At 34.6% G+C, this 27,782-nt stretch overlaps 1 protein-coding gene across 1 annotated transcript in view; it reads left to right on the top strand.

Annotated features, from left to right (window-relative positions):
- The window catches only part of EYS (EGF-like photoreceptor maintenance factor), a 1,911,700-nt gene that overhangs the window by 511,364 nt on the left and 1,372,554 nt on the right, over window positions 1-27,782 (top strand). The window contains exon 11 of the mRNA XM_035296026.3: window positions 18,721-18,842. Within this exon, the coding sequence (XP_035151917.3) occupies window positions 18,721-18,842 (122 nt within the window). The remainder of the gene's footprint in view (window positions 1-18,720; window positions 18,843-27,782) is intronic.

Here is a 27,782-nt window from a genome sequence, read left to right as displayed (position 1 = left end):
GATACTAAAACTCTGCTTACAGTGATTTTTATGTATACAGTATGTTATTACCTATAATATATACAATATATTATTATCTAGTGTTGGTTTTTGTAATTGTACTATGATTATGTAAGAAACAATATTGTTCGTAGAAAATACATACTGCAGTAATTAAGGATAAAGATTCTAAATATTTTGACCTTCCACTAAATGGTTCACAAAAAGAGGTGTATATGATATAGTTAATATACTATATATTATTCTAGAAATGCATATAATATAGGTAAGTAAGGCAAATGTAGCAATATATCCCAAAACATTTTGGGACTCTGAGTAAAGTGTTGGAATTTCTTGTACTATTTCAATTTGTTTGTAAAGTTCAAGCTGTGTAAAAATAAAAGGTTAACAGAAATTGATCTTAGTATTCCATGGCGAGCACTGCACACCTGTTAGTAAGACAAAAATTAAATAAACACAAAACAAATGACAATAGTAAATGCTTGTGATGCAGAACAACTCAAGCTGTCATTATTGATGATGGGAATGCAGGATAGTAAAGCAAACTTTAGAGAGTAATCTGGGATAATAATCTACTACGAATTAAATGTTCACTTACCATACAGTTCAGCAGTCAAGTATTTACTCAAGTGAAATAAAGATTTTTGTTAACCTAAAAACCTCTATTGAAATGTTTGTAGGGTACATTTATATGTATTCACCTTTATACATACTCACCAATAAGTGGAAACAAACAACATACTTTATGGCAGGTGAATGGATAACTTCTGGTACATAAATACAATGATATACTATTTGACACTAAAATGGAACAAATTGATTAAGACAATACTGATGAGTCTTAAGTGAATTTTCTTATGTGAAAGAAGCCATACATAAAAGGTACCTTTTGCATGCTTCCACTTATATGGCATTGCAGAACTAAATATTAGGACTGAAAGCAGATCAATGATTGACAGTCAGTTGAGATTGGAATTGTTTTTAATAAGACAGTCAAGAGATTGTTCAGAATGCTGTAATTGTTTAATGCCGCCTAGTGGTGGTATATACATTTGTCGGTCAATAGAGCTCTACCCTAAAGAGTAACATAGTGTACGCAAATTAAAAATATCAACCAGGATGTTTGAGGGTCTAGTAACAGAATGCAGACTGTTACACATAAATTCAACTTTACTAGAAGTCAGATTTATTAGAAAAGTTCATTAGAACTAGTTCATTAGAAAAGTATAACATTAGAAAAGTAAGACATCACTAAATGATGTGGACAGAAAAGGAACTGATCTATATAACTTGAGAAACAGAGTTTTGATTGACCAAGGTAAAAGTTAAAATAACTGTACATAAACATCATAGTCTTTGTTTGAGGTAAACTTGTTTCTTTCAGAGGTAAAGATGTGCAACTCTGCAGTTACTTTACATGTAAAAGTAGAGTTCATCATGTAAGTTAATGAATTATAAATAATGGTAACTAAGCTCCTCACAGTCAGAAAAACACATCACAAATAGGCAAGAGGAAAACAGTAGAACAAACCATGTGGTGATGGATTAGAGTCAAAGACATCTGAATCTTTGTTTCTTGACAGTATTTTCCAAAATGCTAGGTAGACTTTGGACTGTGCTCTCTTGATGGACCTTCTAATACAGGGAGGCAACGCAGCCCCATATAACATCTCCTGCCTTATTTGTAGCCCATTATTCTGCACATAAATACCTTACTACATGTTTGTCTTTTGCGATACCCTTGCTCTTTTTCTCGCGAATCCCTTTGGCCTGGAATACATTTCCTTCCTAGCACTTTTATGCTTCTGTTAGGAGAGTTTAGAATTTAACAATTAACAACTCTAATTGTTAAATTCTAAACAGTCTTTTCATTTTGTTATTTAGTTTCTGGAGAATGCCTACAGTGGAATTCTAGCCTACAGTATTTAGAGCACCTGAATTAATTACATTTCTCTAATGATAACCCTGTTTCATTTATTAAACCAAAAGTGGATGATAGACTTAATACAAACCATGTCATATTAGAAAACCTATGTAAAGATTTCATAAATAATTGAAGTCTTTTTCAATATGCAATAGAGGGACTAAAGAATTACTAGAGGTTCATAGAAAAATAACTGATGAAGAATTAGAGATACTAACATAATTGAATAAAAAATATATATTGCAATTTAGAGTACTTTCAGAGAGTTTAACTGTTAGGAATTTTGTATTTATGGACTGAGTTTTAAAATAAGCCCTATCTATGAGTGATTCACTCTATTAATCTTGAGAAACTTGTGTGGAAGTTTCTCTGCCCTGCGGATTTTTTTTTATAATGGCCCTCCTTTGTATCCCAGTGTACCCTCTAAAGAACTTCATTAAAACACATAGGAAAATGTGGCACATATACACTAGGGAATACTATGCAGCCATAAGAAATGATGAGTTTGTGTCCTTTGTAGGGACATCGACAAATCTGGAAACTGTCGTTCTCAGCAAACTGACACAACAGAAAATCAAACACCACATGTTCTCACTCATAGGCGGATTTTGAACAATGAGAGCACATGGACACAGGGAGGGGAGCATCACATAGTGGGATCTGTTGGGAAATGCAAGGGAGGGACAGCAGGGGGTGGGGTGGGAAGGTCAGGAGGATAATGTGGAGAGATGCCAGATGTGGGTTACAGGGGCATGGAGGCAGCAAACAACATTGGCATGTGTGAACCTATGCAACAATCCTGCATGATCTGCAGATGTACACCAGAACCTAAAGTACAATAAATAGAAATTATCTTCCAGTGTATGCTAAAAAAAATATGTATTTCACTCACTGACAGACATCTGTTATCTAAAATACAAGATTCATGAAGCAAGAGACTGTTTTGTTTTTCTTTTCTCTCTCTCTCTTTTTTTTTTTTTTTTTGAGATGGAGTCTTACTCTGTTGCCCAGGCTGGAGTGCGGTGCAGTAAGACAATCTCAGATCACTGTAATCTGTGCCTCAGCCTCCCAAGCAGCTGGGATGAATGCATAGCTCTACCAGAGTACAAATCTTAAACCATGTTTCCTTACAGTGTATTTACTGAATAAAATAATTACCTTCAGTTTTTTAATACTTGAATAACATATATTCTCTAAATGCATAAGTGCAAATTAAATATATCAGAAAACCAGAGTTAAACATTTAGCATATCTAAAAGGATTCAGATTTATAAATTCATTAAAATGCATTTGTTTAAAATCAATTCATTTTTGTTATTGCAGAGATTTTAGTGGACATGATATGTGTTTTTTCTCTATGTTGTTTTAAATGGGTGATAGGCAGTTGCTTCACTTTTGACACTAGATGATTTAAGTGCTTAATGTAATGGATTTGAGAGAGGTCAGAACTCGAAAAATCTGCTATAGATAAGTATGGTTTATCAACTGTACACTTTTGTGGGTAATGCATATTGATTTTCAATTTTATGAGAGGTACAAATATACTCTTGTAAAGTCTGTTGAATAATCTGTAAAATATTCAGAAGAGCATTTTTCTTGGAAATTTAAATGTGAATTAGCATTTCTCAAAATATAGCAATGTTTTTCATACATAAGAGTTTCATTATATGAAAATATGGTAGAGGTATTTATCTGCCTCTATTTGATTTGATTTTAGGCTTTTACCTAAATTCTCTACCCTTAATCATCCTCATTGAGGATTTGTGATATGAAATTGCTAAAACTAGTCATTTGACTGGTGATAGTCGTCAGTGAAAGCTTAAAGGTATAGCTGACCTTTTTCAAGGTTATTTTAAAAAATCATTTTGAGGCACTTTCAAACAATAGCAAATGTTAATTCCTAGAACATAATATTTGGGATTTTTTTTAAAGCTACGTGAATATGTTGCTTGTGAAGAATCTGAAGAATTAATATAATAATATTCATCAAAACCTATTATTTTCAACTTTTGGCAACTTAGTGATTGAATAAAAAGCAAAAATGAAATTGAATTTATATGAAAATGCCTACAATGTCTTTTAGTTAAAAAGAAATACAGTTTGGAAGAAGTAAAGTGCATTCATGAAGCATGAATTTTGAAAAACTGAAGCACGTGGGAATTCTGAAGAACACTCAGCCCTGTACTGGGGTTGAATTCACACACTCAGGGCCTAGAGAGCAGCTTGGCTCCCCACACACATCACCCTGCATCTCCACTTCCTCTGGGAAGATTGGGGATGATAATAATACCTACTAAGTTTCTCTGTGAGAGTAAAATGACTTGGGTATAGAAATCACTTAAAATAGAAATGGATATTTTAAGCTGTAAGGTACTGGTATTTTTATGAATATTACCTAAATCATGTCATTGCTATGAATACTATTTAAGTCATGTGGGCCTCCTTAGTGAATGAAAGCTCCCTAAACATATATGAACAACAGCTACATTTTCATTGCATTGCTATATGTATTTACAACAATAGAAGTTTATAGAAGCTACAGAGTTACATGAATTACTGTTTTCCAAAGTTAAAGTTAGTTTTGTAAAATGTGATGACAAAATAAGACCACCAAGAAGACTGAGCTAGAAAAGGGCTGTGACATGTAGTAGGAGACTCCTTCTGTCTTTACTAGTATGTTCTATTTTCCAAACTTTTATCCTCATCAACCACTTTTTACTTGAAATCTTTTAATTTATTTGACTGCTATGTATGGTGTTTAACCTATGATTTGATTTCAAATGTCTTCTCTCAGAAGAAAACTTTTTGAAAATGTTAACCCTGTCAGTGGGATGAAGATGTTAGAATAGGCAGATAGACATGAACAGGAGGGGGATCCTGGAGAAAAAGGGAGGTCTAGAAAATCTCTCACCCCAGAGATCACCCAAGACATGTATGCTAGAGATGGTGGGATCTACTTAGGCAGAAAAATACACTCCTTAAGACTTCCAGTAATCACTCTGCAGTTAATTTATCAGAATGTAGCTAGATGCATGCTGATAAAGATGAAAAAGGAGAAAAGAAAAATAGGCACCAAAGTATAGATTTGACTGCTGTGCAACCTTCCTGGGGTGGCAGTAATGAGCAGTGCAGCCATTAGGTAAAATCCGTGTCCAACATGGGGCCCACACATGGGCACAAACTAATAGGGAGGGTTCCACAAATCTGGGCAGGAACTAAGGGGGAAAAGGAGGGACATAAGGCAGGAGTGGGAAAAGGAGGGTGGAAACTTAAGACAGAGGCAGGAACTTTAAAAAAAAAACAAAACTGACATTATAAAAACCAAACACAGACCTCTTGGGCTGCTGCTGGCTTGCTCTTTCAGCAGCCTGCTCTGCCTCATCTTTCAGAGTGTACTGTCTCTCTAAAGTCTTTGCTCTCTATTTTCCTTCAATAAATTCTGTTTTGGCTAAATTAGTCACTTGGCTGAAATCATTCTCCGAAGTAAGACTAGGAACCAACAATGTCCTCTCTCCCTGGCAACAAAGACATGACCATAGGAAAACCAATAGTAAAGGATCTAGGTGAATTCCTAGAATGGGTTTGCTGATAAATACTTACTGTTCTTCTCATGAAGTAAATGATTTTCTATTGTTTTAAACTGATCCCTGCCCACCGCCAATATAATACAACCTATTATAGCAGTGGGAAGTGGAGATGGTTGTGCCCCAAGTTTGCTTGCCCCTCATTAAGTTGAAAATCAGCCCACTGAAGTTTGTATACTGAGTCCAAGAGGTACATTACTAAAAATGAAAATTTGCAGATAAGCAACACCTTTTTATATTTGATCTCAACATATCATTGGAAGCCCTGTTAGTATTGACAACATAAAATTTTTCTTGACTGTTAATGGTAATGTGGTCATTATCATGTAGTCATTAACTTATGGTCAATTAATATGATTAACATAAAATGGTTTTTTCCAGGTAAATGATAACTTCTTTTGTGTTAATAGTTTGTGTTTTGAAGGAATTTTCTTTGTTTGATTTTTTTTTTTTTTCACCATGCTGTCTGGGTTTGGAAGTGGTTTAGGTAATATAACGGCTTGAAGATAAGTTTTAGTTTTGTTCTGTAACTGAGTTTTCCCTGGTTTCTCTCAATATTTCTCATAGTACTCGGGCTGTTTGCCTGCTTCTGCCATGATAGTATCCTCTGCTATAAGACTAAGTGTAAAGTAAACTGTAGCCTATTCTCTTTACTTGGTAATTGTAAGATGTTTTTCTATGCTCTCAAGCTCACTTCACCCCTCAGCTCTTCTGTTATCGCTTTGGCATTCACTGCTGCTGAATTTACCCTTCAAGTCTCCTTGGTTATCAAGCTTGGGGCTTCAACCATTCAGACCTCTGATAGACTATCATTCTATTCTTCCCTGAAGAAATTCCCCCTATAAAATTTTTCAGTCAGCACACTCATTCCAAAACAAATCATAGAAATCGTCTTACCTTTTAGAAAGGGAAAAACCGAGAAGACCAGGGAGATAGCTTAACAGGTGGTGGTGTATGCAGGAGCAGGTTACGCCAACGTCTGTTCCTGTTTAACTTCCCTATTGCCATTCCTACCTTATTGTTGCCCTGCACTATGGGTGCATCGTTTTCTGTAAGACTGCTCTTGTGAGTTCATGCTGCAAACAAACCCAGGCTCCTATTTCTTTGGAAGATTAAGGAATTTCTGTGTCCCATTGTGCTGATTCAACTGATTTCAAAACTGAATGCTGTAACTATAAAAGAGAGGCTATTAAAAAAAGTTCTAGTCCTTTTTCTTGTGGCAAATTGTGGGAACTATACATTTTTTCCTTCTCCTCCTCCCATGTTTCTTCTTTTGGATTAACATATTTCAATGGCAGGAAATCCACTATCATCACCACTTCAACAGCAACAAAAACAGAAAAAAAAACACAATAAAAACAATTTTAATAATTTTTCTCCCTCAAAGCCTAGCTTTTGAAATTCAGAATCTCTTTATATTTAGATTATTATATCTGCTCCAGTGGTGTGGAAAAATAATTATTTGGAAATTCAATTGGATTTCTTTTTTATTGCATATGGTATCTAATCTTCTCCAAACACAGGCAATAAATAAGGTAACTGAGACCAACCAAGATTTAATAGTGACCTCAGTTAATATAGATAGAATATTAACCTAAATTTTAATAGCTTTATTGAGATATAATTTAATATTCAGTTAAGATATGTATACAATTTCCTGAAAGTAAACAATTCAGTGGATTTTAGCATATTCACAAACTTGTGCAACCACCATCTTCATAATCTAATAACATTTCACCACCACCAGAATAAAAGCCAGACCCCTTAACAGTCCTCTCTCCCTACTAACCTTTTATTCTTTATAGGTTTTCCTCTTCTGGACAGGTAATATAAATGGAATCACACATGTGGTCTTTGGTGACTGACTTCTCTTGCTTAGTAAAATTACTGAATATGTAGGATTAATGCCTATTATTTTGTTATTTTGTTCTATATGTTTTATCTTTTTCCCCCATTATCTTCCATTATTGTTTTTCTGTATAAAAACAGATACTTTTAGTGTGCAATTTTGATTTTTTTGTTATTTATTTGCCCATGTTCATTTTAGTGATATTCTTAGAGTTTTTCTTTGGGTGAAAATTAAGCATCTTAAGATATTTTTTTTCAAATTACTCTTAACAATTTCAATAGTGCATAAAAAGTTTGATAAAACATATCTCTGTATTCTCTCCATCCCTTCATTGTACATTCTCTTCCTCCCTCCAAGCTCTGTAGAATGTTGTGTTCACATTGTTAGCCACACATTATCTTGAGTGGATGGCTACATTTTTGTAAAATAGATATGACAAAAATTAACAGGACAAGGACATTAAAAGTGGCAGTGAGAGTGGGTTAAGAGATATGTCGTTCAATTAAATATTTTTAGAAATGTAAGTGAGAAAAAATGTAAAGAGAGTAAGGATGTTTAGTCTGTGCTTCTGTGGGAGTACCTAGATCCATAAAAGTTTTAATATAAAGAATTAAGTTTTTTCCTATTAGACTGAAAATATTATCAACTAGTTTATCTTGCAGTATATGGTACCCAAAAATAAAATCCCAGTGGTGAAATCATCAGATTGATTAAAAAATAAGACACCCAGTTTTTCTTGTTATTCAATATTTATGCCACTTATTCTGTTCCCAATTTTGTGTTCATTGAGATAATCTTATAAGCTTTATTTTTATTTCTAGAATCCAAACTCATATCATATAGTAAGGTCAATTTTTTGTACTTATGATTTTTTAAATGTTATTTAAGCTTGCAAAAATTACAATTTTGCTATATTTAAGCAACAACAACAAAATTCAGAACTATTAAATAGTAAACATATACATACAGGTGTGCAGACAGGCTTTATTAAAGGTAACTTTATAGGAGACCTGTCCTCAATGAGACTGTTTTAGTAGAGAACCATCAGAAGAATAAACGGCCTTTTACAAAAGCTTCTAAGCAAAAAAACAAAAATAAAAACCAACCAACCAACAAACAAAAAACCTCTTATGCCTCATTCACATCATAACACATTGTTATTTGTTAAGTTGTGTCCTCCCAAAATTATGTTGTTTTCCTAATCACTTAGTACCTTATTGTGATGATGTGACCTTATTTGGAAATATGAGCACTTCAGATATAATTAGTTAAATTAGAATGAGGATATACTGGAGTTGGTGGGCCCTTAATCCAATATAACTGGTGTCCTTAACAAAAGGGAAAATTTAGACACAGACATACATTGAGAGAGACCTCCAAGTGAAGATAAAGGTAGAGATCAGGGTGATGCTTCTACAATTACAGGATGCCATAGATTGCCAGCAAAACACAGGAAGCTAGAGGAGAGGCATGGAATACATTCTCTCTTACAGCCCACAGAAGGAACCAACCCTGCCAAAACCTTGATCACGGACAACTTCCAGAATTGTCAAACAATAAATGTCTGTTGCTGAAGCCACCCAGTGTGTGGCACTTTGATATGGTTACCTTAGCAAACTATTACCTACATATATTATACATCTATGGGAATACAGTACATGTTTGTTTTTTTTTCGATCACAGAAAAATAGACATAAGTGCTCTCTTATTTCTAGTCCAAAGTTGAAGTAGCTTTACTGGCATTCTCCAGTCAAAGACCAGAAATTTACCTATCATGAGACAAATTTGAGTTTATTGGCTACATACAATGAAGAAACAGCACACCATGAGGAATTTAGGAGCATTTTGTTGAAAGGGTTTCAACAGAGGTTTGAGATTCAAGCTTGGGTTTAGTGACTCTGGAGATGGTTCCAGGAAGATTGATCACTGAGAGTTACAAAGTGAAGTATGTTAAAAATTGTTGTCTAAAAAGTGGAAGAAACAGATCCAGCAAAAGCTGTAATTGGAAGAAAAAAAATGAAAGAAGAGATAGGAAACATGAATGTTATCCATTTTGTGATTTAGACAGCTTTATTGTTTTTGTCTATGTTCAGATATGAGTGTGGAGTGGTATTTTTTTTTATTTTGTTTCTTAATGAGCACAGAGAGACCTTGTCTGATTTTGGTGTTCCATAAAATTTTTATGCTCAATAGAAAAACACCATGCACAGATTATGCAGCCGATCCAGCTTAGCTGTTACTGGGTGGATGGCGGGCGGGGGCTGCTTCTTGACTCTCACTCTAATTACTCACAAAAGATTATACTTCCAGGAAGAAGTAATAGAAATAATTTCATTTGCTATTTAATCAAGTAACAAGAGAACATACCTGAATATGAATATTAATGTTTTATTCATACTTGAAGGTATGCTTTTTAAAACAATAAAAATGCTTTAGAAGAATAAATTAAAAAGTTGAAAATAATTGATTTAATATGTTTGCATTCAACCTGAAAAGGCAGTTTGCTTTCTCAGAGTAAAATAAATAAATAAATAAAATTAGTATATTCAAATTTATGACAATATTTGTAAAATGCATCTATAGCATTTGCCATTAGCATATTATTTCTAAATGTTATGGGGAAAGTGGAGTTACTTCTATTGCTTTCTGTCTCACTGATCATTGCTAGATTTGAGAAGAAATTTGTCCAACCTAAATAGGGGCTAGAAGCTGAGAGGGAATGGGATAGGGAGAGGGAAAAATGGTGGCTCCCCATAAAATCGTCACTCAGATTTTATTCCTTTACCTAAAATTTCTGGAGGATGGATTACAGCAGCCATCTCTGGTCTTTTACAATGCACAAAATATTTACCATTAATGTACCTTAAAGATAAAAAATGTTAGCTAGATCTTCTGTTTAGTAAAAAAGACTGTCTTTTCTTAGAACTTTAGCATATGAATAATGAGTTTTATAAAAATACAAAGATATCTTGAGCTCATCTTTAATATGTGAGGTATGCTACATAAAGAACTGTTTGCCTGCCATGTCCTTTGATATTGTGGCAGAAACAGAATTTATACTGTCCAGTTTAATCTTTTCATGTTTTTGTTGCAGATATAGAAATTGGATGGCTTAATTCTACTTTATTTACTTCTGTGGTAGATTCCACTGAAGTTTTCTGTCATTTATACATCCTATGTGACACCTCCTGCACAGAAAGATTTGTCTCTACCCTGTTATTCACTCGCTTTTTAACCACTGTGTTTCTCTAAAAATCTGAATTTTGATATCACTTTAAACATTTTAAACAGCATATTTTAAGTTTATCTAAATCATCAGAAAGTCAGATTCAAACTACTCTACCCATATGAAGACATGCTTAGCATTTTGACATTTTTGTAAATATCTGTATCCACTTAGAGCTCTTAAAACAGCAGTGTTCTTTAAGAAGTTTAACATAGTAACATACGAAGTTTATCATAATAGGCTTCATATTAAAAGTCATTCATACATTTGAAAGTAATGTATTAATTTGATTGATGTAAATTTCAGTTAGAGGAAAAACATAGTTCAGGTGAATGTATATTTCTACTTTGAATACAATTTCAGTGGGATCCTCAGCAACTTTGATTTTCTGAGTTGTAAAAAAGCTAATAAAAACAGGTTTTAAATTTTTCCTACCAAATATTTATGCAAACAAAATATGTATTACCTTAACTTCTTAACATTAATTTAAGAGAATATAGTTTTTAGCAAAGTAAAACTTCAGAGAAATGAAGAAGCATTATATATATAGTTTAAATACAAACAAGAAATACGATACAATGTGATTCTCTGTAAAGAGAACAACCATACTTTATTGCTGTTTTAGGAAAGCTTTCAACTGTTCCTCAATGTGTGCCATGTTTAAGTTCTATAGATTGCAAAGCCTTTTAGGATCTGTCCCAACCTATTAGATGTTATTAGGATCTTGTCCCAACTTATGGGAGATGTTATTTCAAATTAGTGAATTTCATTTAACACATTCCTATTTTCATCACATACTAGTGTGGTAACTAACACATCACTTATTAACACAAGCATCTTTGAAATTGGGATGAGTTTTTCAAAATAATGATGCCCTAATCACTTTATCAGAATTTAACTGGCAGCTTTTGCTCTTTATTAGTTTCCTATGAGGGCTGTAATTAATTGCCACAAACTGAAAATTACACAAGTTTATTATTTGATGTATTTGGAGGCCAAAGTCTAAAATGAGGTGTTGCAGGGTTGTCTTCCTTCTGAAGACTTCTATTTCCTTGCCTTTACCAGATTCTAAAGGCTGACTATGTTTCTGAGCTCACAACCCCTTCCTTGCATCAATCCAAACTCCAGCTTTTATCTTCCTGTCTCTTTCCTCCTTTAAACTTCTTGCCTCACTGTTATAAAGACCCTTGGAAGACACTTATGATTACATTCAGGGCCCACCCAGCTAAAGCAGGGTAAGTTTACCACATCAAAATCCTCAACTTAATCACGTCTGCAAATACTTATCAGATAGCACTCACAGGTTTCAAGAATTAGGAGCTGGTTATCCTCAAAGGGGAGGTAGTGAAGAGAGTGGGAGGGCATCATTCTTTCTACCATAGTACTCTTAAAGGCACATAAAATAAACTCCCTTGAAATTGGTGGCATATTATAGTGTATTAAATGTGGTAATGCATCTCCTTCTTCCTTGCATTTTGTGTTCCATTCATATTGATTTGTTTTCAGTCTCCTGAACTTTCTCACCTTCTGGTCCTCATCTTTCTAGAAAGGTCTCCCCATCCCTTCTGTATCCCACATGCCTAACCTACATATGTGGTGATTCCTTAGGACTCACTTTAAATATCAGTAAGCTTTTCAGTAGCACTTAAGATGTCTCAGTTGCCCTTACATTTGATTGTATTAGTTTTCTGTACTGAGTAACAGTGTACCACAAGCTTATAGATTTAAAATAAGTCACATTTTTTACTTCACAATTTCTGCAACTCAGAAATTTGTGAATGGCTTAACTGTGTCTCTACACATGGTCTCACAAGACTGAAAGGGTTGGCTAGGACTGGGAGCTAGTCGAAGGCCCAAGTTCCTCTTCCAAGCTCACTGGCTGTTGGTAGCATTTAGTTCATTGTGGTTCTAAAACTCTGGTCTTTCTTCCTTACTGGCTTTCTCAGCTCCTGCAGATCACATGCCATTCCGTGTCTCACAGTACTTTATAAAATGCAGCTTTCATTTGCTGCTTTAAGGCAAGAAGGATAATGCCTCTGACTTCTTTTAATGTCTCACCTGATTTAGTCAGGCCTACTTAAGATAATAATGTCTCTTTTGATGGACTCCCTTATGATTCTGAGACATAATTATATGCTCAATCTTTTCTTCCATATAAAATAAATAATTATGGAGTGATATTCTATCATATTCACAAATGTCACTAACATTTTTTTATTTATTTGAGACAGGTGTTTACTTTGTTGCCCAAGCTGGAGTGCAGTGGCTCAATCACAGTTCTCAGCAGCCTTGACTTCCCAAGCTCAAGTGATCCTTCCAACTTAGCCTCCCAAGTAGTAGCCAGGATTATAGGTGTGTATCACCACCTCTTCACTACCTTTAGGGATCTTACTTTGTTGCGGAGGCTAGTCTCAAACTTCTGGCATCAAGCAGTCCTCCTGTCTTGGCCTCCCAAAGTTCTGGGAATACAGTTGTGAGCCACTGCACCCAGCCTCTCACACATTTAAAGTGAGGCAGTTATGTAGGGTGTGTATACTAGTGGTGGGGATCTTGGACACCATATTAGAATTAAACCTACACAGTGACTTTTTATCACAAGAAATTGACCATGTTTACCGATTATAGCATTTATTTACTTGCCTATTTGAACCCCTCATTGTTCTTTTAAACACCTCTCCCCCACCTCCTGCATCTAGCTCAGTGCTTGCTACATAATAAGGGCTCATTATATATTACTATAATGAATTCATTTACAAATCAACATGATATGGGGTTACAGTGAATTCATGTGTCTTCTGCAAAAGAGAATATCGTATTTTCTCATAAATTGTTCAGCTACATAATTATGAAAAATTATTTACAAAGCAACAACTAAGTTAACTTCCCACTAGCAAAGCAGAACTAAATATTTAGCAGTAGGTAACAGAAAGAAAGGGAATACATGAGAACTTTTCATTAAGGACAGTTCATTTTCTATGCTTGAGTAGAAGATGTTTGTTCAATGCAATTTCCCTTATTTCACAAAAAACCTTTGATTATGATAAAATAGCATCCAGATATGTATTACTTGCAATATATTTCAATCTCATAGTTTAAGAAAAAGAAAACATGTTTCTGTTAGAATTCTCCATACTACTAAGCATAGCTCTTGCAAAAAGTAGCCACTTAATGGATTTTTTTTAATTGAAGGAATTTTTTTATGTTCTTGGGAAGTAGTCTTGTATTTTCACTTTTTTTTTTTTTTTTTGGCTGTACTAGGAAATTGAAGTCGTGAGTATCTCCATTTTGGTACAGTTTTTATTGCTCTTATTTTGTGGACGCTAATGACATCCATTTGGTGCCTTTATTGTACACATCGTTGATATCCTCAGCAGCTTCTAGGCAGGCCCTATTACTGTTTTTCTTGTGGTCAGAATTGGGAGAATCATAGGGACCCTGGTGTTTTTGAATTTTTCAAACTACTGCTGTACTTCTCAACTTTGAAAACTTTATCCCTTATCCTCAGTCTTTGGGTTACACCCTCGTTCCTGTAGTTGTGAAATTCCTTAGAAAACCCAAATGGTTCAAGGACTTAATGATGACCATATATTTTCTGCCTTAAATTATTCAGCCAGACATTTTTAGAACGTATGTTTGTACCTACATGCTATACATTTTAGTGAATAAGTTGAAATATTTTTAAATACTTTCCAAATACCTAATATCTAAATATTTTTACTATGCCTTGCAAACCGACACCCAAATAATAATTGTGCTTATTGGAAAAGTTTGTGCTGCTTATACTTTGCTTTTTGTCTGATATGGTTTCTCTTGAATCACATCATCCTATTTCTTGTCTTAAATACTTGTGTACATTTCACACAATGACAATCACTTTATGCAATTACATTTTCTGAGTACAATATAAAAATTTTCAGGACTGAAGTATTTCTATTAAGATTAGATACTTATTACAGTGCTCTTTTCCCATCATTTACTTGTTTGTTGCTATAAACCCATAAAACAAAGTTTACAGTAATAGCAACCTCCAGAGTACCAGAAAGAAAACCCAGGGAGCATCGAGTCATTAATAATCTACTTTCTTAATTGCATTCTCTTCAGAGAACACTGTTGAACAATAAGTGAGAAATGTGGATTAACAAAAAAATTTTTTTTAATGCTGTCACTTATTGCTACCTACTGGTACTTTGTTAGATGAAGTATAGAAATCATAATGTTTCTGTCTTAAATTGTAGTATTGAGGGAAAGAGAGAGTCACAATGAAAAGAATAGAGAATAAGTTGGATGCATTTATGCTGAAATGCCAGGTAAATGACAGCAGTTGCAGGAATTGGTTCATTTCATAAGCACTGGCACTGTGATTCTTTCTTTTCCAAGTTCTCACTGTGAATCTGGGCCTTGTGAAGCTAGTAATCCTTATGAGAATGGAGCTGTGTGCAGAGAGAAAATGGATTTGGAAGTGTTCCCCCTTGAGTTCCAGTGCCAGTGCGCCAGCTTTGCAGGTCCACGCTGTGAGATCAGTCAGTGAGTGCAGTCCAGCCCTTGTCTGTGTGGATATTGCTATGACAGTGATTCCTTCAGTGGCTGCAATTATGGTAGAGCAGTCCACTGTAGAACCTGACATCGTAATGAAAGAGTTCAGGATAAAACCATGATTATTTACTGACTTTAGCCTGGCTTGAACACCAAGGTCAATGTCAGTTATCTTCACTAAGTACCCCCGATTTCTGACAAATTCATTTGTATTTTTTATGAGTCACTAGTATAGCAAATGAGGAAATTTTTGTTTTGTTTTGTTTTTGAGATAGAGTCTCACTCTGTCTCTCAGGCTGGAGTGCAGTGACACAATCTCCGGTCATTGCAACCTCTGTCTCTTGGGTTCAAGCAATTTTCCTGCCTCACCCTCCTGAGTAGCTACTACTACAGTCATGTGCCACCATGCCCAGCTTTTTAAAAAATATTTTTGCTAAGGATGGGGTTTTACCATGTTGGCCAGGCTGGTTTCGAACTCCTGATGTCAAATGATCCACCCACCTCAGCCTCCCAAATTGTTGAAATTACAGGTGTGCGCCATCATGTCCGGCCTATTGATACAGTTTGACAATACCTCTATACATTTCACCAAAAAGTTCGGTCACATTTCAAACTTTCATTCAGTACAACCAGTAGATATGCTGTCTGGTACATACTTAAAGATAAAATGAATAAACATCCAGATTCTTAGAAGGCCTATTTTAAGAAAATTTGGCTTCAAAATAGTATGAAATATTTACAAACACAGACTAATACCAATACAGTCAAAATAGGAAAGGTTCCTTTGTCCCCATTGCAGTGCATGTGACAGGGGGAGTGGCTCGATTCTTCAGTGCCCCATTGCTCATACCTCTAGGGGAGCGTATAGAGATGGGCAGGATGGCGGGGGGCGGGGGGCTCCCACTCCATGGCAGTGCGTAGGGGTGAATGTTTACACCTCCTGAAGCCACAGTGGGCGTGTGTTGCAGGATGCTCCTTTAGTTTTGCTCTTTTAGTTTTGCCATCTGTAGGCGGCTTGTGTTAACCGGCTCGATTAGACCCTCTGCCTTGTCACCAGGACAGAAGGCATTCCATATCCTGGGTTCTTGCCTTGGTGTACCGGAAGAATTGGATCATACCTGGGCTTGGAGAATGATGAGTGCAAGGTTGTACTGAGTGGAAGTAGCTCTCAGCCATGGGAGCCAGAAGGGAGATGGTTTTCCCTTGGAGTTGGGCTGCTCAGCGGCCTGGGCTTTCCTCCGACTCCCCTGGCAAAACTCCATATCCTTCTGCTGCTCAGTGGCCTGCCAGCATGCAGGGGCGTATGGGTGTGTTCCTCTAAGCGTCCAGCCACCTGTGAGTTTCTCTGCTGATGTGCGGTCCAGCTGCCCTTGTCTTGTTCCTCAAGACATCCAGCCACTTGTGTGTCTGCCTGCTAGGGTCTTGGGGGTTTTATAGGCACAGGATGGGTGCAGGGCAGGTCCGGGTGGTCTTGAGAAATGGAACATTCATGGGCAGGAAGGCAGGAGAGCCTGTCCTCACCTAGGTGCTTGAGGGTGGAGCCCTAGCTGGGACCACGCCCTCTTCTCCCAATACTTCCCTTCCTCCTTCTGTATCATTTAAAGGGATCATGCTCTTCCCTTCCCAACGCTTCATTTCACAGTGACTCGATTTTCTGTTAAAAAACAACAACAGCAATCAAGAGGAAGACTGTATTAAATGTCTTTCCAATGGAATGGTTATTATCACATAGCCCCATAGTTAAATTAGATGTGAGAAAACCGTCTACTTTTTGTTACTTTGTTTTAAATACATAATTTATTTTTCTTTGCAGTATTCAGTTTCTCTTTGGTATCCAATTTAGTTCTCTAGGTTCTCTTCTGGCACATAGTCCATTTATTAGATTTTTTATTCCAGAATGAAGTATTAGAAACACATTCCTTGTCTACATTAGTCTATGTTAGAAACATATTTGTTGACAATAAAAGTATACTTTATTTTTTTTTTTACAATCCATTTCCAGACACTTTGTTAGTTCGAAGTTACCTTTTGTTGTCATTTGTTTTTTTTTTTTTTTTTTTGAGATGGAGTTTCGCTCTTGTTACCCAGGCTGGAGTGCAATGGCGCGATCTCGGCTCACCGCAACCTCTGCCTCCTGGGTTCAGGCAATTCTCCTGCCTCAGCCTCCTGAGTAGCTGGGATTACAGGCACGCGCCACCATGCCCAGCTAATTGTTTGTATTTTTAGTAGAGACGGGGTTTCACCATGTTGACCAGGTTGGTCTCGATCTCTCGACCTCGTGATCCACCCGCCTTGGCCTCCCAAAGTGCTGGGATTACAGGCTTGAGCCACCGCGCCCAGCTTTGTTGTCATTTGTTTTTAATCTAATTTATAATTTTTCCACATAGGACAGGTAACATCAATGCTGAAAATTAATTTGACTCCAGTTGCTTGTTACTTGTCAGTATACATCAGTATCCAAACTTAAATAATAATCATAAGTGAAATTTTAAATATTGCTATGATTGATGGTACTCCATAATATCTTAATTATATATGGTATGATATGTGGTTAAAATACAAAATACCATGTGTAACACAGAATGAAGCACGGACTGACACCATTTTATCACAATTCACTTATAATTACATCTGTTAATAATTTGTATTCAATGAGAGGTTAAAAACTACGTGCTAAATAAAAAAAAAAAAGTAAAACAGAAGTCAAATCCTGTCTCAGGCGCTGCATATTGTTGTGTATTTTACTTATCTCTTGTTGATGTGTATGACTGCCTTGTTTTCCTTAGAGACCCTAGTTACACATGTTGTACAAAACATGGCTGCAGAAATCTAGAAGCTAGATACATTTCTTACAGTGCATTAAAAATGCTGTTGCCACTGAAGACCTAAGCATTTAATGAGAGTAATAGCAGGTACATGCACAGAGGCATAATGGCAATATAGATTACATGGTAAATCTCAGGGATAATGAAGAACTCAGGGACTGCTGACAAGTAGTTATAAATTGGTGCCTGCTCCAACTGCAATTCATACTGTCACCATTTCCTTGAGATACTTCAGACACCATTCTTTTTCATCATTAATGGTAAAATGAAGAACCAATTTTGATCATGATTTTAAAAAGATTTTGATGAAATGTGAAAGCTCTTTTTAACTAAGGCTTAAGTAAGTAGCTCACTGTCAACTTTCAGATCACAATGCACTTTAATATATCTGTCATATATAGAACTTTAACAACTGAACAGTGAAGGTCTGGGAGAATTAAATAATACAATAGTAACCTTTTTATCATATATACTGTGTACTGCCAAAAACAGAGAACAAAAAAATGGATATTTTCATTGTTTCTTTGCAAACTGTTACCAAATGTCCATTGTAATTGTGCTTATTTCAACTAATTGAAGTTATTTTTAAAGTTAAATAGAACTGAATAAGATGGTTATTTTGGAAAAGTATTGTAGAGGGCTGTGTAATATATTATTAAATATAATCACACTTTCTATGGTTAAAAGTGAAATGCATAGATGATTATAGAATTTTAGGCTAATTAACTGTACTAAGGTTAAATGAATGTTAAGAGTTTTCTCTTTTCTGTTGTTTCCAGTGGTTGATGGCTTTTCCTGCTTATGCAATCCATGCTGTGCTGGAGTAAGATGTGAACAGGACATTGATGACTGCATCCTGAATGCTTGTGAGCACAATTCTACCTGCAAAGAACTACATCTTGTTAGTATCCACTGGTCTTTTATATACCTTAATGTGGACTAATATAATTTAACCCCTACCTACAAATAGAGTGAAGTTATGTTTGTATGATAGGTTAGTATATGTATTATATATGCTTACTTCACAAGGTTAGAAAACAGAAACTTAAGGAACTTTTTTTTAAGTTAAGAGTAGTAACTTGTTCTACTCTATACATGGAGAAAACTTTTTTAAGTTAAGAGTAGTAACTTGTTCTACTCTATAGAGTGGAGAAAACATGTTCTGTTCTCCACTCTATACAGGTTGCTTTAAATATTATACAACAAATGGTTCACTTACTGGATTTGCAACTTGTGGCAACATTGAATTTGCATAAAATTTTAGTAATTATTCTGAAAGGCACTGTGTGAGTCTTACAGCCACCTATTTTTATCTAACTCATGGTATTACATTCACATATATCTTATTTTTATCTAACTCGTGTTATTACATTCACATATGTATTTCATTATCATTATCTTAAATTTTACTCTGAACTCCATCTCATATTACATATTTCCAGCTTCCTTTGCCCGTCTGTTGGTGTTGTCCTTTCAGTACATATTCATTTGTCATCGTCTTTGTCACAGGCATGTGCCTTTGTGCCTTAAATGATCTGTGACACTATAGGCAATTGATTTGGGATCCCCTCTGGCTCCTCATGTCTCTGAAAGCCTGACATAAAAGTATCTACCTAAGGTGGACTCACTCACTGACTGGCTTCGGAAAATAAATGACAGACAACACAAGTCAGTGCTACAATAATAATACAGGCTTATAGTTTATTACCTATTAACTGATACTTGCAAGAGGACTATACCTGTTGAAGTTAGAAAACAAACAGCCACCACATATTTTGACTGTCAGTGTACTGACATTGTTTTTACAATGAAAGGAACGTTTGTGGCAAACTAGATTTTCTCACAAGGACTGTAGACACCAAAGGAGTAATTGTAACTCATATTTATGTATCTGTGACCAGAAACAGAGTTGCTCCTGAGGTTATCTAGCCAATTTTTAGTTATTTGTGGTTGTCTAGATGCTTTGTCTTGGTCCATGTCAGATGCTTTATCTAAGTCGGTCATGTTAGTCTCATCCTACTCTTGGGGATTCCTTTAGAAATGGGCATGTGACACTATGATGGTCTCTGAGGCAAGGGAGATACTCTCTTTGAGGAAAGGTTTCCTCACCTGCTCTTAGAATGTGAGGAAGAGATAAGTGTGACCTCTCTCATACCTTTTAACATGTGGATTTATGTAGTTGCTGTTACCATTTTGAGGCCCTAAAGCAAGATGGGGGGTGTAGTCTGTTAGACTATCATTATTAACTATTTAAATAATAATATAAGGAACTATTAGTCTATTACTAATGAGTGCCCTGAAAATAGCCAGTGCTTCCAGGTAGAAGAAATATGGCCTTTGGTCAGTTGTTGAACTCCTGACTGAACCTCTCAAATGCCTGCCCAACCTCTGGGCCTAATATCTATGATCATTTATGGCCCCTTGTTTAATATTGCTTAAGTCAGAGCTCCTTTTACTTGCAGGTAAATCATCTAATGTACACATCCATAACGCAATTAAGCTTTATTTTAGGCTGGAATTTCAGCAGTAACTTCAGCAATAATATGAGTTTATTACAGAAGAAAGAACCCCATACCTGTAATCATAATATTCCACTTCCAGACCTGACACTGCCACAGATATTCTGTGGGAAACTGAGCCAGTCATTTGACAAGTCAAGGAGTACAATTTTAGATGCTGTGCTACACCAAATAATAGAACTTCCAAGTATATTATTTTCTCATTTGTCTATGTTATAAATGCTACTAAGAAGCCTTTCCAACTAACTTTAGTATCAGTTTAATATCTTGGCTTTTACTTCCAGAAATTGTTAGAATATGGGGGAAAAAAAGCAGAAAGAAGCAAGGTTGAAAAAGAGGCAAAGTTCTCATTTTATTAACTGGTTTAAATACATTTTTACATACAGGTGTCTGTTGAAATCATCTAACTCCTAACTGTAAGTCATATATCAACTTTGAGAACAAAAATGTCACTATACTGGTGATATTCTTCCAAAAGAAGGTTTAATGGAGACTGCAGATTGCTTGAAATATTAAACAAGTTTCAAAGCATTACACATATTGTGTAAAAAGCATTTCAGATATTGTGTCTGGGGCCTCAAGGCTACCCTCAGATTTCATAATGTATAAGAAGAACTCAGAAAAACTGTTTTACTTTTTGTTAGGGTTTATTACAATAAAAGTTACAGATTAAAGTTAGCAAAGGGAAAGACACATAAGATAAAGTCTAAGAGAAACCAGATACAGTCTTCCAGGTGTATTCTCCCATTGGAGTTGCATAAAAAGTACTTAAAATATTTTCTTGGAAACAACGTAGGGCAATGTATATAAGGTGTAACCAACCAAGGAAGTTCACATAAGCCTTGTTGTCTACAGTTTTCATTGTAGGTCAGCCATGATGACATGAAACACCTGTGTAACTGACCTTAGCTAATCAGTCTCTGGCTCCTGCAGGGGCCAAGCTGATGCAGCATGGCCCAAAGCCCTAGGCATACAAAAAAAGGCTTCGAGAATAAATCACATCTAACTAGCATAAACTATTTGACACAGGCAAGGTCTCAGGTATCAAAGACATTATTATCTGTTAGGATATTCCAAGCTCAGAGGTTATCTCCCAGGAGCCAGTAAAAGGCCAGTCCTTTCTATGGAATATATAGGGTTGAACACTTAATTTTGAGTTAGCATTTTATTGTACAAATGTCTTGTTAAATATTGCCTTTTTGTGTGTGAGCAAATAGTATATTACTGGAAAACAGTACATTCTATAATAATAAAATAGTGCGAAGATATTAAGTCATACAAAAAGCTAAAAATTCATAGTTTTTAAAATAAATTCTGAAATAGGCACCATATATATTTATTTGCATTTCATATTTACTTGCTTTTACTAACTTGTTGGTAAAAGAAAAACCACAAAATGCTGAAGGCTTTGTAGTGGAAGAGAAAATTAGAAAGGCACAGAGTAGGATTTTTTGGCAGAATATTTAATAATCTTAAATAACAGGCAGATGATTTGATTTATGGCATTTGCATTTGCCTAAAGAGTCATTGGCCTGCTTGTTGTATGGTTGGACTGTCCACATCAACCCAGGCAATCCTGCTGACATGTGCCTTGCATCTTCTTTGAACCTGGTATGTGTATAGCTTTAAATTAACATTTTCACATTTACAGCATTTTCTTTTGGTTATATTGCAGCATCATGATGTTGAATTTAGATGAAAAGCAGAAAATAAGACTTCAAATCCACAGTAGGAAGTGCTTTGTAACAATGAGACAGTTTTCTTCTGTTCTTTTCTTTATGGTTCAGTAAATCTGAGAAAACAATAGGAGGAAAAAAATAATCTTTTGAATGCCTAGCATGTAATAAAATACAAATGTTAAGAATGTGTATAGTAAGACATATTCCCTAGTGTAACTTTGTTAGGTATATTTGAAAATAACTATTTCTTTGGTTTTTTAAATATAGATGATCAAATTAGTATTTTCTCTCTCATTTTACTTTTGTTTTCTTCTGTATCTTACATGAATAATGAATGCTTAATTTTGATAACAGCAGGAGACACGAAAATAGTACAGTAGAACTAACGTGAAAAAAACAAGTATGCAGTATATATATATATCACACATATATGTGTACTACAGGTTTAACTTTTCCCCTAAACATTCAGATACAGAAAACAAACTGAATTTATATGTGTTCTAAAAAAAACAATAAAACTACCTTTACCTTCACCCACCATATGGTTGAAAATCCATATCAGTGATCTGACAGTGGCCCATTTCCTTCCCTTGGGATTAAGCAATGGCAGTGGATCAATCCAGAATTAATAGGGAATAGCCCTTGCTACAGTTCATTTTGGCTAATACTAAAATACCTGTATGGTATCTGCATGCTCCTTTCAAAAATATATTACCCTGTGATATAATTTCAATCCTTGCATACCAAATGTGGCTCCCAGGACCTTCTCTGTACCCTTGCCTTCAAGGGTATGACGCTTAGTTATTCAGTGGTCAGGTCCCAGTTGTCACATCAGCATATCAGGTTGGAACCACAGAAACCTCTAGGTTCTATTCCCTCTCCAGGAATACAAACTCCACATCAGTATGGAATCAGTCCAACTGCTCTCTGTCCAAATACTAAAGCCTTCATTTTTTTTATACCCTTCCTCTCCATAAAGATTTGTTTAATTTACATTTGATGGAAATTAACACACAGAATCTGACACAGATCTTCAGAGTTCTATGATTCTCAAAACAGAAAGAGCCATCTAAAAATGCCTGCATAGAAAAAGGAAACATTTAGTTTTTGTAGTTTAAAAAAAAGGGACAAAGCATATTTAGTTTTCATTATTTTATCAGATACATAGTAATGTGACAAAATTCTTATATGAGCAGAGACAGCATTTGAAGATTGCCTAGCTTTTACATGAATTTATTCTATCATTTACAACTAGTCAATTTATTGGAATCATAAAATAAAAAACGTTTATAGTCTTCACACAGGTTTACTATATATTGCTCTATTTTATTACATTAAGGACTATATACCTTTCCATTTTATTTTAGTGCCAAAATATGCATAAGCAAGTCCTATTATTAAACCTTTTAATTTGTTTATTAGTTTCTTCCATAAAGTGTAGGAGCTGAACTAATTGTTTTGAAACAGGGAGTTGCTTTTGAAAGTACATGTGCTGAAAATTCTGATTCAGATGGTGGGTCCAGGTGTCTAGATAATTTATAATGTCTTGTGATTTTGATGTGCACTTCAACTTGAAAATCATTGAGCTAGGTATTTAGATAGCACTTTGTAGCTCTGTGAGACTCTGAGTAAAGCACAGAGATTTCTATTTCATGTGTACTAATAATTCACAATGTATTTAGCACCTTAAAAAAGAAATCATGGATGATCTGAAAAGAACTGGAAAAAGATAAAACCGATTTGTCCTCTCTGTTTTTAGCAGCATATTTCATGTCATCGTTCTATCGTTAAGTATCATTTTCCTGTGGATTCTACCATCTGTTTTAATACTGTTGTCTTTAAGACACGGGGAATAAATCTGTTCATTCCAATCCTTTTGTGAGGGAGATAATAATACGTGGTTTTCTCTTCACTATTGTGATAACTTAGTGAAGTGTTCCTCTTTCTATGTATTGGCATTTACTAATCATAAAATTCATACATGAAATTATAGCTTCTCTTAGAGGCTGGATATACTGTTTCAGATAATTATGAGAGTATTAAAAAGTAATCAATAGCTGATTGATTATAATGACATCCAAAAGGTTTACTTAAGTCTGTTGATTAAATCTATTGTTGCAACATCATCAGTAGTTACCATGTAGCCAAAACATGAACTAAACCTTGACTTATCCCTTAACTTCCAAACCTGCTGTTAAAAGAGGTGCTGCAGTGACTAGGTAAAACAATATATTCCTTTGGTCATGCCCATTTTAAATGACCTACTTCTTTTATATAGAATAAAATCTTCCTACAATTTATTACGCAGATCTCTACTTTTTATTACACAGATCTTCCCTTTAAGAATTTATTGAGCATGATTTAATGTTAATTTATAACCATTGTTAACTATGATGGGGGTCTGCTTTCTGTAATTTCTACAATAAACTAGATTATGGAGTTCTTTTCCCTGAGATGATCTGAGACTAAAATAGAACTTTAGCTCACTCATTTGATGACCTGTATAATTATTTCAGTATGTTCCCCTCAATTGTCAGTTTTAAGCAGAGTTACTATGCCTATCTGAAGCAACCTCATTTCTTCCCTTTTAAATGATTGTTTTGAACCTATGATGGCTCTGAAACTGATAATTAAATTTGTCAGGGTTACACACAAAATAAAAGTAAACAAAACCTGAGAAAAAGACTTGATTCACCTGAGTAAACAAGTATGTGCACTTTAATGCTCTGGACTTCAGAAGTCTCCTCTGGAAGCTCAAACATATTTTTTCTTCTTTCTTGTTCCAAGATTCATTACAGAGAATAGAGGTTTACAGATGGCTGAATTTTGAAGTTTAAGAAATCCATGAAGCTGTATTGAATTTCATAAATAATGTGGAGAACATAACAGATCACTGAGAGGAATTTTCCATTTTCAGATTTTCTAACAAAAGTCAGCAGTTTCCAGAATTATCTAGCTTAAAAAATGGTTTAGAACTGATTGAATACTGTTTCCATTTCTAATATTAGCCAAAGTGCATAAAAATTTATTTTGAAAGAATTTTGAGACAAATTAAGCTTAAGTTTATTTCAAAGCAAACACAGCACTTTAATATTATTATTTGTGGTATTTACAACTAAAAATGAGGGTCGTCTCTGAGCTTCACAGTTTATTTCTGAGAAATCAGTCAATAGTTACATTCCACAGTAATTCAACTTTTTATCTTAGAAAACATTTTATATACCATTTAGATAGATACCATTTTTAATTAAGACTATATAAACCTGGTTCCAAAACCTGCTATGTTGTAGACATTGTGTTCATATAATGCATTTGAGAGGATTATAGAGAAATAAAATGACTCATTTTCTTTCAGAACAGATTGATTTCGGCAATTTATTAACTGAATAGCCTTTAAAGTGTAGATCCTTTGTGTCTATTAGTAAGTAACTCCATTGTGTTCTAACTCCCTATTTACTTTTACTCCTCATTTGTCTGTAAGAAGTTTATTAAAAGTAAAAAATAGAAAATTTAGGATTTTGCAGTTGATAGATACATGTGTAAACAAACATATGTGAAAGTATGCATGTACACATGTGTGTACCTACATAAAAAAGAGTATGTGTGCGTCTCTTCTCTAGTCTTTTGCCAACCATCCTATGATAAATAGAACTTGACAGCTTTCTGAAATCAAGTTTTTGAACTGAAATCAGTTACTTCCTACAATAAACTTTTCTTGGTTATAGTGGGTGTGTGTGTGTGTGTGTGTGTGTGTGTGTATAATATATATTTTATATAAAAATTTTTATAAGAAATGTGTAATAGATAAAATTATAATATGCATTATAATTTACATGTAAGAAATATGTAATATATAAAGTGTATATAAAATATTTATTATAATTGTTATCCATTACCTTTCTTATATATGAAATATATGACATTATATAATGATATATTATAACATGATTTATAGTTCTTTATATGTTTCTCATATATATTATAATATTACATATATATATATATTAAAGCTAGCCAGTAAATAGCCTCTTTCTGTAAACTGATAAGGAAACTTCATTTGAACTGATAGAGAATGATCTATGGCATCATCTTGACTTCAGTAGGGTTAAATTTTGTAGTGTGCTCTTTAAACCCAAAAATCTGCTTATAGAAGAGAAGAGGGCCTTAGGGATAGACAGCTTTGGTCTCATTAGCTGTGTTACCTTGAACAACTCATTTAACCTTTCTAAGCCTCAGTCTGTTAATTGTAATAATGAGCATATTAATAGCATGTACTCTGTGGATTTGTTCCACAAATCAAATGTAGAATGCTTCATGTATATTTATGTTAAATACATAACGTAATACCTGTCCCATACAAGTCATTAATATATGTGTATCATGTATTTTGATGATTATGATGATTTAACCATGGTACAGATAGTGTTTTTCTGAGTTGAGCTAAAGCTCTTATATTGATTTGCCAAGCCATAGTATTTTACTCAAGTGTATGGACATAAGCTAAAATAAACTATAATCCAGTCACTTTTGTGTTAAAAATAATTTCTTTACTGACCCATGCATTTTGATTTTAATATAGTTTCATATCAAATAATAAATAGTGTATAAGTTTATATTTTTACATAAAAACTTTGAAGAAAGTACAAAATAAAATACCTATTATGAAGACTGTTAACTCTTAACAGTATTTTGTCACGGCTTAATTATTTATTTTTACCACTAATGTCAGTTCTCTGAGGATGAGCTTATGCCTCATTTATAATATTTTTAAAGAAATCATTGTATCCTCAAGGCTGAGTTATGACAATGCCTGAAGCATTGCCAATTGCTTATACAAAGAGAAGGAGAAAGGGAAAGGAGGAGGGAAGGAGATAGGGAGAAAGAAAGGAAAGAAAGAAGAATTGAATGATAGGTATTTATCTGAATCTTTAACTATTTTTAGATTTTCTCTTAGAGTATGAAACTCACAGAGTCTATACTCATGCCCAGATTCCAGAGATTTGCCAGATGCTGTTAGCATTTGTTTGACATGATCTCAGCTGCTGAGGCTCTTGGGCCATCTTTTAAGGCTTACTATGCGATTGCTACATTCTGCTGAAATGCTCTGCATCTGATAGACACAAAGCAAAAATACTTCAGCCTGATTTCTCTCTCTTCAGATATGAAGCCTTTAATCTGGCTAACTCCAAGTAAATCTTATCAGTGCCACAGCTTTTTAGGTCAGTTGCCCTGGTTTAAGTTGCTGGTCTGTTTTTGCCCACTCAGGGCAAGAAAATCTCCCTTCTTGTAGCTGCTGTGCTTAATAGCCTAAGACCCAAACTTTGTTCTACATATTTTAAAAAGCCTGAAGCAAAACCTCAAAAGATACCAATGGTATTGGTATGGATATAAATGTGGATGGGTATATTATATATCATATGTTAAACATAATATATGTAATATAATGAGTATATGAAATATGCTATATTAAACACAAGTATGTTAAATATGAAAATGAATAAATATAGACATACATGTAGGTTTAGATTGTTTTTGCCAATTCTGTGATTTTTAAAATTATTATTAATATATGCCATCAAAGACTAGCTTGTTTCTCAAAAAATATAAATCCCACTATGTTCTGAGGTGTGTCTTTCCAGGATG

The sequence above is a fragment of the Callithrix jacchus genome, chromosome 4 (assembly GCF_049354715.1).
Source record: "Callithrix jacchus isolate 240 chromosome 4, calJac240_pri, whole genome shotgun sequence".
NCBI classification, from domain to species: Eukaryota; Metazoa; Chordata; class Mammalia; order Primates; family Cebidae; genus Callithrix; species Callithrix jacchus.
Note: the sequence above shows the minus strand (reverse complement) of the source record. Positions and strands in the feature narration are given on the sequence as shown.